The sequence below is a fragment of the Diorhabda carinulata genome, chromosome 2, assembly GCF_026250575.1.
Source record: "Diorhabda carinulata isolate Delta chromosome 2, icDioCari1.1, whole genome shotgun sequence".
NCBI classification, from domain to species: domain Eukaryota; kingdom Metazoa; phylum Arthropoda; class Insecta; order Coleoptera; family Chrysomelidae; genus Diorhabda; species Diorhabda carinulata.
The window spans coordinates 26097555-26113381 of record NC_079461.1 but is presented as its reverse complement, the minus strand read 5'-3'; the positions used below and the strand labels follow the sequence as shown (position 1 = coordinate 26113381).

General features: G+C 31.3%; 1 protein-coding gene across 4 annotated transcripts in view; it reads right to left on the bottom strand.

The window, feature by feature from the left end:
• The window catches only part of LOC130903859 (probable G-protein coupled receptor B0563.6), a 233756-nt gene that overhangs the window by 81622 nt on the left and 136307 nt on the right, over positions 1–15827 (bottom strand). For all 4 annotated transcript variants that reach the window (XM_057816209.1, XM_057816207.1, XM_057816206.1 and 1 more), the window contains one exon: positions 14971–15303. In XM_057816209.1, the coding sequence (XP_057672192.1) occupies positions 14971–15253 (283 nt within the window). In that variant the 5' untranslated portion in view covers positions 15254–15303. The remainder of the gene's footprint in view (positions 1–14970; positions 15304–15827) is intronic.

Genomic DNA, 15827 nt, shown 5'->3' with positions numbered 1-15827 from the left:
GCCACTGAATATATATATATATATATATATATATATATATATATATACTAATTCTTGTCCAATCTTTATCATAATCATAATGCAAAATGATATTTAAATATGCCTCCAGCTCTAAACTGATACCCTTTTTTCGAAATACTCTTAGATCAAACTCTCTGCCTATAGATATAAAGCGTTTTTACTTGATTCTGCTTAGATAGCCAGTGGCAAAACATTCTAATAAGAGTAGTATTTTCATTTACAATGCCACATTATACTAAATTGTCGGTTCAAATTCAATACACCACGCGCTTGACGTCACATTCAAATCAATATGTTTTCTTGGTCATTAAAATTGTGTTGGAGTTGTATGTATTTACTGAGTTTTGTGTGTTTGTGATATTTTTTTGTGTTTAATGGCTATTACAGATTTGGCCCAGCTTCTATTATTGTCTTTTAAATATTGTAGTTTCTATTATGAGATTATAGTATTGAATACATTGATTTCCAAAAAAAAAGACTTGGTGGAGAAGAGGATGTCGTAAATCACATAATAACACACGATTCCTATTTTTTCTAATAATTATATTTATTTCATGTTGTTCCAGTGTGGTTGGAAATATTTTGATATTCTAAGGAGAGGACCAGGGTGTAAACAACATTCCTGGCTACGGAATATAAGAGACTGGTGTGGCATTCAGGATGCGGTAACAATTTTTTGTCGTGCCGGAGAGGGGTGCCTTCAAATAATAAGTTAGAAGTTACGGACAAGAAAGAACTTACACGCTGCAAAGTGTATGGTAAAGAAGAAGATATAATATATCAGAAAAAATGTTATCAAATTTAATAATTTCATAATTTTTCTAATCATCTTCTGAATAGTGTTCTACTTCAAGGAACAAACAGAAAATTATATTCCTTGTAAACCGCACGCTGCCTCTACAACGTGAAATTTAACTTCAATAAACATATGAATAATATAGATATAGACATATCTTAGCATTGAATATCGAAGAATCAAAATTTACAACAGTTATACAGCATACATTACGAGTATATATATATATAATATATATATATATATATATATATATATATATATATATATATTCCATATGATTCCAACGTGACGTCATATTGTGCGAGATAGGTCGCGCGTGCCTGCGCATGAGCATACGGTGTATGTGAATCGTGTTCACATGTATCACATATAATAACAGTGTGAACGTCATGAATTTCAAGACTTCAAAGACGTCAAAACGAGTTGTTGGTACTTCGTAATCATATAGAAATAACCAACGAATAGAAATTTCTAGAAGTTATTTCTATTATCACATTTATTAAGCAATATAAATACGTTGGTATTCCGATTTTTTCGTTCATTTACATGGGTTTGATTGAATTCTATCAATGTTCCTCGGTGATATATTGGGACAAGTTGGGATATCAAATTCAATTTTATTCTTATGTTATAAGTGAATTCTTTTTTGTACGTTTCACTATCTCCAAAACGATGATGAGTGAGAGGGATTTTATTATAATTTTTAATAACATTCTAGATTGTGTATATAATCACTCAACAGATATCTAAGCTAGTTCTATCATGTCAATTTGCAACTAATTATTTCTGTGTGCTTGGAGTTTCACACGTGGATGGACTTTATAATTAAGTGAGGGTATTTGAAGTGATCAAAATTGTAATTTATGGAAAATCAAGTTTAGTTTCAGATTTTGATGAATTTCTAAAATTAATAGAAGGGAATTGGAACTTTTGATTAAGAGATCACAAGAGGTCTCTTTAGAGATTATTCATTATAGAACTTCTGGCTTGAATGTAAACTTATTTCCTAATATCGTGTTCTTCTCTTCAAAACATAAATTCAGTATAATGTAACATCGTTGAACAGTGATATATTATTTGATTTATATTATAATTGTTCATTTATACGAGGCGGTACCCAAAAGTAACCGGATTAGCATTGCCACGGGTGGAGCTTTTGTAGTACGGATTTCTACTGCTAGGGCCTATCTAGCACAACTCGTCGCGAGTTCAGTTGCCACGTTCTGTTCGTCACTAGTGACCGTTTTTGCTAGTGCTGTTTCACTGCTGCTTCGTTTTTTTATGATGGCAAATTTAAGTGAACAACGTGCCGCTGTGAAATTTTGTTTTCTTTTTGGTAAAAACACTGCTGAAACTATGTTAATGTTGGCCATTGATGCCATGGGGAGAACACAAGTGTATGAGGGGTTTTCTCGATCTAAAAATGGCGACATGTCTATTGATGACAAACCTCGCTCTGGACGTCCATCAACTGCTCGAATCGTTGAAAATGTTGAAAGAATTCGAGAGCTTGTGCACACAGACCGTCGACAGACAATTAGATCAACTGTCTGAAATGAGTGGAATATTTTGAAGCTCGGTTCAGCAAACAGGTGACTGGTTCTTCCACCATGACAACGCACCTGCACATCAGTGTTATCCAGTTTTTATTTAAAAATAACATGGTTCCGCTGCCCTGCGCCCCTGACTTTTTCTTGTTTCCACGCATAAAAAGGGCATGAAAGGACGGTGATTTGAAAACATTGAAGACATCAAGAAAAGAACGGGATAGGAGCTTGCAGCCATCTCTAAAGATGAGTTCAAACAATGTTTCGAACAGTGAAAGCACCGCTGAGATAAATGTTTCACTTGTAATGGAGAGTATTTTGAAGGGGATAAGGTTGTCTTGTAAATATATTTAAAAAATAATTCCGGTTATTTTTGGCTACCCCCTCGTATTATTATGAGATCTCCAAATCTATAGCTATGAACAAATTGGAAATGAAATTAGTCAGTTACATTTTCGGTACATGGAAACATTCGGATTCAAGCCCCATATATTTATAATATTCTGATATGATTATACTTTGAAAATTTTTCTACTCACGCACAGCTAGGGTAAACTATTGAGCTTAAGTTTTCACTTTCAAACATGTTCCTTAGAAAATAATATATATATGAGAATGTTACGAACTTGCATATTTAAATAAAATTGAATATGAATGATATAAATTCAATAGAGTTTTTTTCAAATTTCAGTTTAATATGCCTGATAACTCCTGGAAGTTGGCACAATCTTACTAATACTTACTAATCAAAAACTTCGTACGAACATTTTAAATATTATTACTGATAAATCTAAATATTTCCTAGAATTTTCATAGATACGAGTATACCTAAGCTAATATAAGTTTTTGAACTGGTCAAAACCCCTATGTAAGATTAAATGGCCGTATTATAAGATCAATAAGTACTTATTTGCCGATAAAAGTTAAAAATTTTGTTTATTCTCAATTCCAAGAATCTCTTCCTGCCAAATTTCACGATTTTAAGTTTTTTTATTTAGTAAGGAGATTTAAGTTATGTAAATGATTCAGTTTAGCTGCAAATTGCAAGGTGCTGTGTGGAAACTTTTGTGAATTCTAGTCCCATAATGGAGAAAGATACAATACTCCAATTGATCATACAAGAAAAGATCGGCAAACAAAAGTCATAGCTACGCAATTTAAAACACTGGACTTTCATGCCGCTATAAATAGATGTCTGACCATATTATAATCGCCAACGCCCTGTAGGTGCAAGGCAGTAGAAGAAAAATGGAAATTTTGGAAGGGTTGCATAAATGCCAACAAATCGATCATTTAATAGTTAATGAAAATACAGTATTATTTAATTGTCTCAAATCATCAACAAACAAACATTCATGTTAAAAAGTTTATGACTTTTTAGTGGTACTCTTGGTATTGGGAAATCCACGATTTACAGAGTTATTAAAGACGAAAAATGTGGAAAGTTTCAAACAGCACGTGAAGTTCCAGTAAAACCAAAATTTAAAAAAAAACTATTTGGAAGGAAGACTTGGGTACAGACGTACATGGGTTTTTCTTTTGAAAATAGTTCTTGTCACGGTTCGAAATGATAAGGATTACCGTGAACTCAGTCGAGAACACTATGAAAACTTTCAAAAGAAATAGTCCATTTCAATAGAAAGAAGCGATATTGTAGTATGAGACTAATTAACTAAGACTATAAAAGAAACGAAAAAAAGACTTATATTTTATTCAAATTAAAAATGGATTAAGGGACATACACCAAATAAATTTTAGCAAGAGGAAACTGTTAAATTTCGAAAACAAGGTTATTCTAGAGATTTATCTACTGGTTCAAATCTTTCAACAGGAAAGGGTCGCTGCTGTTTTTAAAGAATGGTTCAAACAAATGATATTTTTCCTCAGAACTGTATAGTATTAATAGTTATCATTCGAGATTTTAAAAAACGATGCCCACAACCATGTGATTGGTAAAAGATTTACAGAATTGGCTAAGTTCAAAGCTAGATCCCGGTTCTGTGAGGAACTGTTTTTTTTTGTGTTCTCTCCAGAAAGAGAAATTTATAAAATATGAAATAAATGAAATTGCCGCAAATCATGGAATGACGGAGAAGAGATCTTCACAATATCATTGCGAAATAAATATTGCTGATGAAATAATCGAGCCGCTGATTGTGAATATTGGTATCAACAGTTCATCTTATTTGGATTTTTAAGATGTAGCTTCACTTTTACTGGTGAGTTTTCATATTAAAATCATTCTTTATGAAAATAAGGTTGTATAAAAATCCAAGTTTAAACCCTTATACAGATTTATTTATAAAACAAAAAAAGAAACATGAAAAAAAACAATGCTTTCCAATGAGCAAAAAATAGACAACACGGATCAATTTTGTGTGGAATATGTTAAAAACTTATAAGGAAAATGCTCTGCTGTGCAAAAACTGTCAAAAAAATTTACGATTCCTGTATCCCTCCGATACACAAAGATCAGATACCAAACGATAGAGATGGCTATTTGTGGTATAATTGCCACAGAAAGACTTATAAACTAACATAGAATAAAGTAAGAGTCAAGATATTGAAAATCTTCACATGAATTTTCGTACAGGAATGAATAACTATGGCTAGTAACAAATTTTCCATTGGTTCTTTGTTCAATTGTTTACTAATATTTACATCAATTTATCCTAAAATATCTAAAAATATACGATTTTGTTCATGACTAATTCAACTTCTAAAAGGTATCCAATGACTATTTATTTTTAATTTTGAGTTTACAAAACAACGTTATTTATGAGTATCTTTGTTTAAATATTCGATCATTTGAAATAAGATCCGTTCTTCTTTGTTTCCTGTTATGTGTATGCCAAGTTTATACGATTACAAAAAATTTTCAGATTAACACTTAATCTCAAGAGGCATAATAACTGAACAGTTCACCTTATGTTAGTTGAATGAATTGAATTCGATTTTTATATTGTTGGAATTTCTGGAGCTGTTGGTAATTTCAAACTGAACATATTGTTCACACTGCCACTACACCAGCACAAAAAAATTTTCAGATTAACACTTAATCTCAAGAGGCATAATAACTGAACAGTTCACCTTATGTTAGTTGAATGAATTGAATTCGATTTTTATATTGTTGGAATTTCTGGAGCTGTTGGTAATTTCAAACTGAACATATTGTTCACACTGCCACTACACCAGCACAAAAAAATTTTCAGATTAACACTTAATCTCAAGAGGCATAATAACTGAACAGTTCACCTTATGTTAGTTGAATGAATTGAATCCGATTTTTATATTGTTGGAATTTCTGGAGCTGTTGGTAATTTCAAACTGAACATATTGTTCACACTGCCACTACACCAGCACTCACCATGATATTGTCAGACACACGTTTCGATAAATAAGTTTTCAGAAACATTCTGGTATTTTTCAAAAAATCTCTTATACGAACAAAATGACAGGTATGAAATTATGTACTACTCAATTTGCGCATTATGTAATGAATATAAATTATCAGTCTACATCTGTTCAAAGTACCTTGAACGGATCAGTAATCTCAATTTTGATAGTGTAAGCGATGAGCGAAGATTGTTGTTACTAGATTCTAAATTCAAATTTGATTATGAGCCTAAAATATTTCAATTGACAGAAAAAGTAATCAGCAGTTTTCTTAATTGAACATGGAAAAACTTCATTATATTCTATAATGCTAGTCATCAAATAGTGAAAATGTTATCACAGATCCTCTCACTCTGTAAAATCATAATCGGCTTTACTTAACATAGATAAGGAATCCATAATCAAGAATTTTATAACAAGCGGATATCTTTTCAGTAACATTGGATACAAAGATGAATTTGTTGCTTCAAGGTTTTATTTCTAACTTGAAAACTACATTAAAAGTTAGATAGAACTTTTTCAGTATAAGTTACTCATAAAGACACAAAATCGTTGACAGATAAATTTGTTAAGGCTATTTTTTGGTCTTTTCTGTTATAAAATTATTTATTTATAATTTATAACTTCATAATAATATATACAGTGTGTTTACAAAAAGTACTACATGGTCCAAAAGTTAAAATGCAGCCATCAGATATCAATTTTTTAAAGCAGTATACGAGGTTTGTCAAAAAATGTTTCTCAAAAATTTGTGCAAGAGTAAAGTATCTTTATTTTTCACAATTCAGAAAAATGTTATGTAGTAAATTTGTTTTGAATTGAAAGTTATATTCAAATATGTAATTACAGTCATTTATTATGAAAATTCGGGTTTTGTGATTATTTACTAATCATTCCGTATTAATTATTCTGGCTGGATACAATTTATCTCTCTTACCTGTTAAAAATATGACAGCCTTTCAATATTTATTAAACAGAAACAAACATAATTAAATTTAAATTCAAAGTACTACAGCTTAGACATATCCTATTTCTTTTTGTAAATATTTAATTGTTGTCTTGTCAAACTCTTGTATTACTTTCCGTATAATATTTGGAGTAATTTTTTGGCATTCTTCAGAAATAATCCTGTCCAAATGGTCTAAATCATCAAATGGTCCTCGTTGATAAACCTGTTGATTTAAGTAACCTCATAAATAAAGTCAATGGAAGTCAAATCAGCAGACCTAGGAAGCCAAAAAATATCTGAATACCTATGAATTACCTTCCCATCAAACATATTGGAAGAGGAGTACTTTAAAGTTCAATGTACTATGGATGGAAGTTACTTACTTGATTTTCTAATTAGTGTAAGTATTCTGCGGAATTTAAGGAATGTCGAAAAAAAAGGTCCAAAATTTTTTTGTACACACCACACCATAAGTTCGTTTTAAAAGAATATTGTTTCCCAGTTTTTATTACAAAGTTTGGATGACTGTTAGACCACCAGCGACAATATCCTTGGATCAGAGCGCAGAATTCAAAATGAATATCGTAATCCCTTGGTAGTAACGTGTGAACAAATTGCGGTTTGTGTGCATGATAATAACATTTTTGGGTCTACGACAGAAAGCATCACTTTCACAATTCAGTATCCGCAATCCGTTTTCGGCGTTTATTCTTAAATTTATTTTCTACACTTCCACTAGCCTTAAATTCATTTAAAATTTTTGTAAATGTTGAATACCTAATATTTCTATGCGGATGTCTATTATTAAAAATATTTGCGGCCTCTCTATGTGTTTTGTAATTGTCTCCAATAATTAACAGTTCTATTTTCTCTACACGATTTAGTGAATTTTCCAGTTTTATTGTAATGTTATAAACAACAACTTACTCTGACATTCACTGTCACATATTTCATGTCAGGGCATCCTAGAATGCGTTAAATTTTATCCAGTCAGAATAATTAATACGGAATGATTAGTAAATAATCAGAAAACCTGAATTTTCATAATGTGTGTAATTGCATATTTGAATATAACTTCTAATTCAAAATAACTTTACGCTATAACATTTTCTGAATTGTGAAAAATAAAAAAAAAATACTTTACTCTTGCACATAATTCAAATTTTTTGAAAAACCTCGTATACTGCTTAAAAAAATTGATACTTGATGTCTGCATTTTAAATTTTGAACCATGCAGAACTTTTTATCAAGAATAACTTTTCTTCATCTTAACTTAACTTAAATAGACACACTGTATATATATTCATGTTTTTACAAATTTGATTCTTGGATTTTCAACTCTTTACACTTGATTAAACATTCTATCATTATCAATTCCACCACTTCGTATGAGAAGTGTTTTTAGTGTTTGTCTATCTTTTAAATTGAGGTAATATTAATTGGATTGGATTTAAAGCACGTAGTACGTATGTAATCTTAAAACAGACCATTCTTTTTGGCTTTTTCAACAACAATATATTCAATGGGAATTATTTTTATTTCTAAAACCTCCATGAGTTACTTCTTTGTATAATGCGCTTCGAAATATAAATCTTGTTCAAGTAGAAAATCCTGTATGTCTGCTTTGGAAGAATAATAAGTTTGTTTCGAATGATACGAGGCGTTCTCTAACACAATTATACGGTTTGCATGTAGTGCTGGTATCGCAAAGTAGAATGCATATGTGTTTACCTCTGGAAAGGGGCGGTTTCGCTTTAAATTTATAATTATTATTTGTCTTGATTGTATGTAAAGTATCGTGGCTGTCACACCACGTTTCATCCAATAATAGATTTATATTCCTTCATCACGATACTCCCGAATTTTTGTTATATATTCGTTTTCCCACTTTATTATATGACTATTTTCTATTACTTTTCACCTTCTATTTACTGTTTTATATGTAAATCCATGTTTTTTCAAACATCTTACCAGTGTTCGTACTGAACATAACATAAGGATATGTCTCCTTTTCAATTCTGCAAGAATACCTTGAACATATGACATCATTTTTTGTTCAAAATTGTTTCGCATATTGAAGTTGATTGTAGTCTAAGAAGTAATTGCCAAAAACATTGTTTCCTGGAGGTCCTGGAGGTCTGGACATTCCAAGACTACAAAGTATCTTAAGAACCGTCTGTTTGGCCTCTATTGTGTTAGGCTTAATAGGACGTTTAAAGAATCTGCAAATCGACTCATTGATCATTGATCTTGAAGCTGCGGTTGCCACATACTTTATTATTCACTAAACTTTTATTTGAGAATAATTTGATCTTTAGTACACCGCACACTTGCACAGCTCACAACTAACTACTGACTGTGAACAGGAAACTCTATTACAAGTACAAAATTTTTCGATTTATAAATGGTGTTGTGGGTTGAGGTTTTGAAAAAAAAAAAAGTTTTCCAATTAACTACGTTTCAATCTATTATTTGTTCTTTATCAAGGCTGAAAACATAATGTACATAATATTTCAAATGTTGAGGATTATAAACAAGTGTTATAATGTACCTTATATTTTCAGCCTTGTTAAAGATCAAATAAAAGATAAAAACGAGGGCAATTTAGAAAAATCTTAAATAGTTTTATTTAGTATTCTCAACCCATGACACCATTCGTAATTTCATACTAACGACAATAACATCAAGAATGACATTCCAAATTATGTATAATCTCCGAAACGGCTAGATCGATTCTCATGAAATTTTGTGTGCATATTAAGTAGGTCTGAGAATCGAGCAACTTCTATTTTTTATCCCCCTAAATGTTAAGAGTAGTCCACCCCTAAATTTTTTTTTATTTTTCAGATAGGAGTTATCATGTTTATTTTTTTATGATACAACATTAAAAAATACACACAACCTTAAATCTTCGATCAACCCCTATTTTTCTATCGCGATTTTTTTATTTCATTTTAACCACAGATCTGCAATAGGATTGCACGATGGCAATTGAATATAATAATTATAGTACGATAAATTCTTATTTATAACTTCAATTTCCTTTTGTATCGATCGTACCAGTGACTATTATACTTATCATTTTAAGTTTTATCCCATGTTAATTTTATTCTAATCGTAAATTTATCATTAAGTTCCAGTGCAATAATTATTTATTAATAACTGAAAAGACAGTTTTTACTCTTATGTAAATAAACACGTGTTGTGAGCTACCGCTAACAACGGACATTATCGTACCTGTACATATTGTACTTAACATTTTTTGCAAATAGTTTTAAAACAAAACAGAAACGTGTACGTGCTTAATAAATATACGTGTTCTATTATTGTGAAAGGTAAGTCAAATAATAAGCAAACGAACACAGTATTGAGTCGCTGTTTCTCACAAATAAATATTTTAATTTGGTTTATCTACAGGTTATAAGTACAAGAGGCACGAGATGAAACGAAATCAACAGAGACAGTTAGAACAAAGAGAAACGCGTAGATTCATTGTAAACAGACGTAGAGGAATTGACTAACAATGCGAACAAGTTCTTCGAACATTTACATCAGATTTATTTCTTCGACTACCATTTCATTCCAGTATGAGCTTGATGTTGAATATTAGGCTCATTTCAAGGTGGTTATTGGACAACTATAAGTGGCATATTCTCGTCCAATTGATTAGTAAAAATATGAATAATTTTTTTTTTGTCTAGAAAGCTATGAAGAATTTTAACTTGAAATATATTTAATACTTTGAAAAAAAGTACTTTATTAACCTAAATAAAGCATACTTCCATTGTCTATAAAACGCTTTCGATTAGAAGTACATCCCTATACACATATAGTAAGTTAGTTATTTTTATTGAATTAGAAAAATATTTCGTACATATAATTTATATGGCAGAACAACGCTTGTCGGGTCAGCTAGTATCATATAATATTTTCGTTCGTTATATTCTCAGGTTTGTTTTTTTAAATTCTATTTTTTGAAACAAGACCCAAAAAGGGTCCTTCCAATATCCCGGTGGCAATCTAAAGAGCTATCTTTACCATGCATCGAACTCAATAATACATCAATCAAAGATCAAATAAAGGATCGAAACGTGGGCAATCTAAAAAGTTTTATTTCGAGTTCTGAACCCTCAACCCCATTCGTAATTTTGTACTAATGACAATAATGACATTCCGAATTACGAGTATATATAATATCCTATTCACGTTCATGATTTTCTCAGTATTATTCGATTTAGTAACCGGTTTTATTTGAGAATTCCATGGGATTTTGTGTAGTGTTGTTTATCTATACTCTTAAATGATTCACTAATTCTGAAAATTAAATATTGTAATGTGGACCTGGAAGAAGTTATCAATGGGGTGAATGTTATTTTCTTGTGAGGATAAGATTTTCATGATCATAAAATGTGTACCTATTCAAGTTTAATATCAAATGTATTTGTGCACGTAATATTCATTTCCACGTGGAAAGTACAGTACTTATTCGAATTAATTATTGTTTCTAAAACATGCTTCTTTAATAAAGGTAGGAATAGAAAATATATTCATTTGATCAAATGTTCTAAGTATAAGAAGGATTCGAGGTGCTCAACTATATCAAAACACAAATCAAAATCTTTTAACGAGGTTTCGGATTCAGTCACCAACTAACAACGAATCAAAGTGAAGAAAAGAATGTAAACATGAACATCGAAATTCAACTGCACAAATTACAGTTCCAACAAAATTCAAACAAGACCACATTGTTTGGGTTAAGTTGTATTATGTGTATTATAATAATCTGCTAATGTTACTTTTATCAAATGAGTTGCGTGTTCCGATTCGAATGATTGGAAATTACATATTATACCTTAAAATTATAACCTAGAATATTCAGCGGAAAGGGTGTATCTCACAATAAATCTCTATCTATAATAGAAATATTAGAGTTCACCCATATTCGATAATGTGGATTTTATTTTAATAGCACAGAATCTTGTTATTTTGGTAGGAAGTTTATCTACTTACATTATATTTTTATCGAAAATCACTATTTTTTGCTCAACAATCTCTATCAATTAATTTAAAATAGCTCCATTTCTATTACAGACGGAAAAAATGATCTGCAGAATTGTATTTCATATTTTTTATCCATTTAAATATCTTATTTATATTCAGCATCTCTTTATACAGATAGTAACTGGCATTTTGTTGAGAAATAAAAGCCTCATATAAAATTGTATTGATATTTTGCGTAGATTTCAAAAATTTAATAAAATCCATAGCATTCTATTCAAAAATTTTGGTGAACTTATTATTTCGGAAAACCCATGTAAGCAAATTTTCAGAAAACTAGTCACAGTACTTACCCATATACATAGCTCATCGTGAAGGAATCTGTATATGATACTCCAATATTCACATACACACATATATACATACATGAAACTAGAAAAAATTATAACTAGTAACATCGACTGCTAAATTTAAATTTCACCATTTTAAGTGAGGTGAATGGGAAAATATAGAAAAAGCGAAAGGGAAGACCAACTTAATGAGTAATAAGCATAGGAATAGAGCCCAGATTTATTGGTTATCCGCTAAAACCTTCACCAGTAAAGTCATCGTGCGGCAATTACCCACCACGAAACAGTATCGTCCATCCTACCATTTCAAACATCAAAAAAATGGAGAAGAAAAGGAAAAATGGTAAGAGAAGTTCTACTCAGTGAATAATTTCCAGTAATCGACAAAATCATTCGAACTAGAAGCAGGTATTAAAAAAGTCATAGAAAACACCACACGTTTTTATAATAGTGAAATTAATTTTATAATCAGTAATTTCACTCTTATAACAAGAATTATTATTCACTTTTTAGTCTGTTTATTTCTAAAAGCATTTTTATTAAATTTATGTTTCACTTTTTAATATAACTAACTCTAAAAGCGTGTTTCTCACTGTTTTATACTGTATTTCATTCAATACGGCATCATCACACTTATGATCTATAAACCCTTTGACTTTAAAAACCATTGAGAACCTGCTAAGATTACATACGTTTACAATATCTTAAAAGATGGACTACATTTAGACTAAGTGTTCATCAAGGGAGTGCGTAACAACAAATACGTCGCGAAATCCCAGAGTTGTGCTGCCTAATTCTTAACTAGAGCTGAGTGATAATACTTTTGTTGAAGACGCAGCCAACGCGAGAAACCCGTATTGTGTTCAGGTTTGTAGCCGTTAGAAATCTGTTTCAAAAATACAAGCATATAGGTAAAACTAATAAAAACGTATTAGAAAATAAGAATTAATTCCCACGATAATTATTGTAAAAATAAAGAAAGGCTATATAAACCAATTATATTAAACAAGTGCTGTCAAGAAACCGCTTGGTTTACACAACTGTCCTGTATACTAACTACAAACATAAGATTTATAAAACAACACGATAAAAATTGTGAACCAATTTCTGGTCAACGTCTCAACGAATTCTATCTTATTCTGCTAATATAACTCTGTCGAATTTAATCTTTTCCGATTCGTAGTGACCAGAGTCGGTTGGGTCTATATAAAAAACGGAACAGGGACATTTATTTTCACAGTCGCAATTTGCGTCACTCCAAACTGAATAACAAGAATTCCAGAAATATATAAACAAATGAAGGACAAAAATAATAACATGTCTTGTGAAGTTTCATTTATAGTAACATGAATATACAACTGAAAAAATCAGTTATCTTTTTAAACCGCTGCAACCATTATTTACAATCTGACCCCATAAAATATAGGCACAATAAAATATAGCTATGGTTTTATTTTGCGAGTCGAAAGTTCTTCTCAGAACAGGCTTTAATCTTGCTGTTTTCTTCAATTTAGTTTATTAGTCTTATTTAAAAATGTAAACATTGATTTATATTACTATTGAAAATATTTGTTGTAAATTATATATTACTATGAAAACAACACACAATCAAGTATAAGTTATTATTATGAAACAATGAAGTAATATGAATTGATGGTAGAATATTCAATTTATGTTTATGTTTAAAAAACTCTACTCTCTACAGAACCGTTCTCGAGCAAAAGTATTATATTAATAGCTAAGGACGAATAGAAGACGTTGGACGTTGGTCTGACCTAGAAATGGCGGTGGTTACTTGGAAAATGACACTGTATTAGAAAGTACACAGTTTATACAGCATATGTTTCAAGATTAAAGATGCCACTTTGTTTAGTATTTGTTAAGCAGCAACAATAGTGAACACTTTCAGTGAATTTGGAAATATTGGTCAGCGTTATGTGATACAATATTTTTATTTGAAAAGCGGTAGCCCAACTAATATGAAAGTTGAACTAGATTCCACTCTGGGTGAACTGCTCCTTCGTACCCTTCCTTGGGTAACGGAGTTTAAACGAGGCCGTAAGACCTGCAAAGACCAACATCGCAGAGGTCGCCTCCAAAAATGTGGGAGAAAATTCAAAAAGCGGTACTGCATTATCATCTACTGAAAGTGCGCAAGCTACCAGACATATTAGGCATTTAAAAAAGTGCGGTACATCTCATGTTAACTGAAAATTTGACCATGAGGAAGCTGTGGGCAAGATGGATGCCGCGTTTGCTCACGATGGAACAAAATCAGTGTCGTGAAGATGTTTTCATCGGCAATGTTTCAAGGAAGTGGAAACGATTTCTTTCACCATCCATAACCATGGATGAAACATGGGTCAATCATTTCACATCCAAAACAACAGAAACAAAACAATGAACCGAAAAGGTAGAATCGGCTCCAAGAAGGCAGATATCGTTCCATCAGCAGGTAAGATTATGGCGTCGGTTTTTTGAGATGCGCATGGAATAAAAACGGCGGCATTTGGTTAACAAGAAAGTGTACATCAAGACAATGCACCACATATCCGTATTTGCAACGGCCAAAATTAATGAATCAAAGTTTCATTTGCTACCTTATGCACCTTATCGCCAGATTTAGTCCCCTTGGATTATTTTCTGTTTCCAGACTGCTCTACGGTGGTTTTCAAATGCGTGCTCAAAAAAGAAAACATTTTATATTTTGATGATAGGACATAGATCCGACTAATATCTGATTGTTAAATAAGCGAAAATGAAACTACAGGGCAAGAAAACTCACGTCAGAGATAACATTGCTTCAAAAGTTCAGAATTGGAATTGTCAAGTGAATATCTAATTTTTGAATATTTATCCATATGACTCATACATTTAAATATAATATATCGAGAAAAAGAATTCACTAACCTCTCATATAAATATATGCCGGTCCTCTCATATTTCTTCTCGTTAATACAATAAGATTGAATATGTTGCCGATGATTCCCAAGAAACATATGGACGGTAAAGCGAATGCATAGGAGTATCTCCTTAAGACTTCAGTTCTGGGATCTTCGTTGAGTTCTGGAATACGTCCAAAAAAAGAAACACCCACATTATCTGACAAGTTGCAGGGAAGACATTCTGTGGTCGAATTATTCAAACACAGCGATTGTGCTGCGGTCGATTCACTTGAATAGAGAAGAGACATCTTGATGGATTAACCAGCTGTCAGTGAAATCATTATTCTCCTTTTTTATCCTGAAACAATGGAGAGAATGGATTGATTCCAGTTTATTCATAGAAAGTAGGATGAATCTCTTATAATAGAATAATAACATATGACTATTCGTTTGTCTTTCTCGACTGACTGTCATGTTAATATTAGATATGTGGGAGGATGGGAACGGCTTTTAATGACCCGATATTTCTAGCTTAACATGTATATACAAGATTATACCTACATCAGAGAAGAATACATGAAACTAAGGAAATATAGGTAATAATAATAATATCAGACAAGCAGAATTAAGTAATAATAGTACAAGGGTAAGTCGTTCTATGAATATACTTAACTAAGATAAGTTTACAACAAAGTTTATTTAACTATTACTTTCGTATTCAACCCTAGCAATATACAATATATGCTTTCTTGGCAAAAAGTTTTCGATTGGTTGGATTGCTCAGCCCGCTGATTATTTCCATGGTGTGATGGTCGGAGTGCGAACGAGCAGTGTCATGCAACAATAAAACCGTTGGGAAGATACCACATGGTTTGTTTCGAA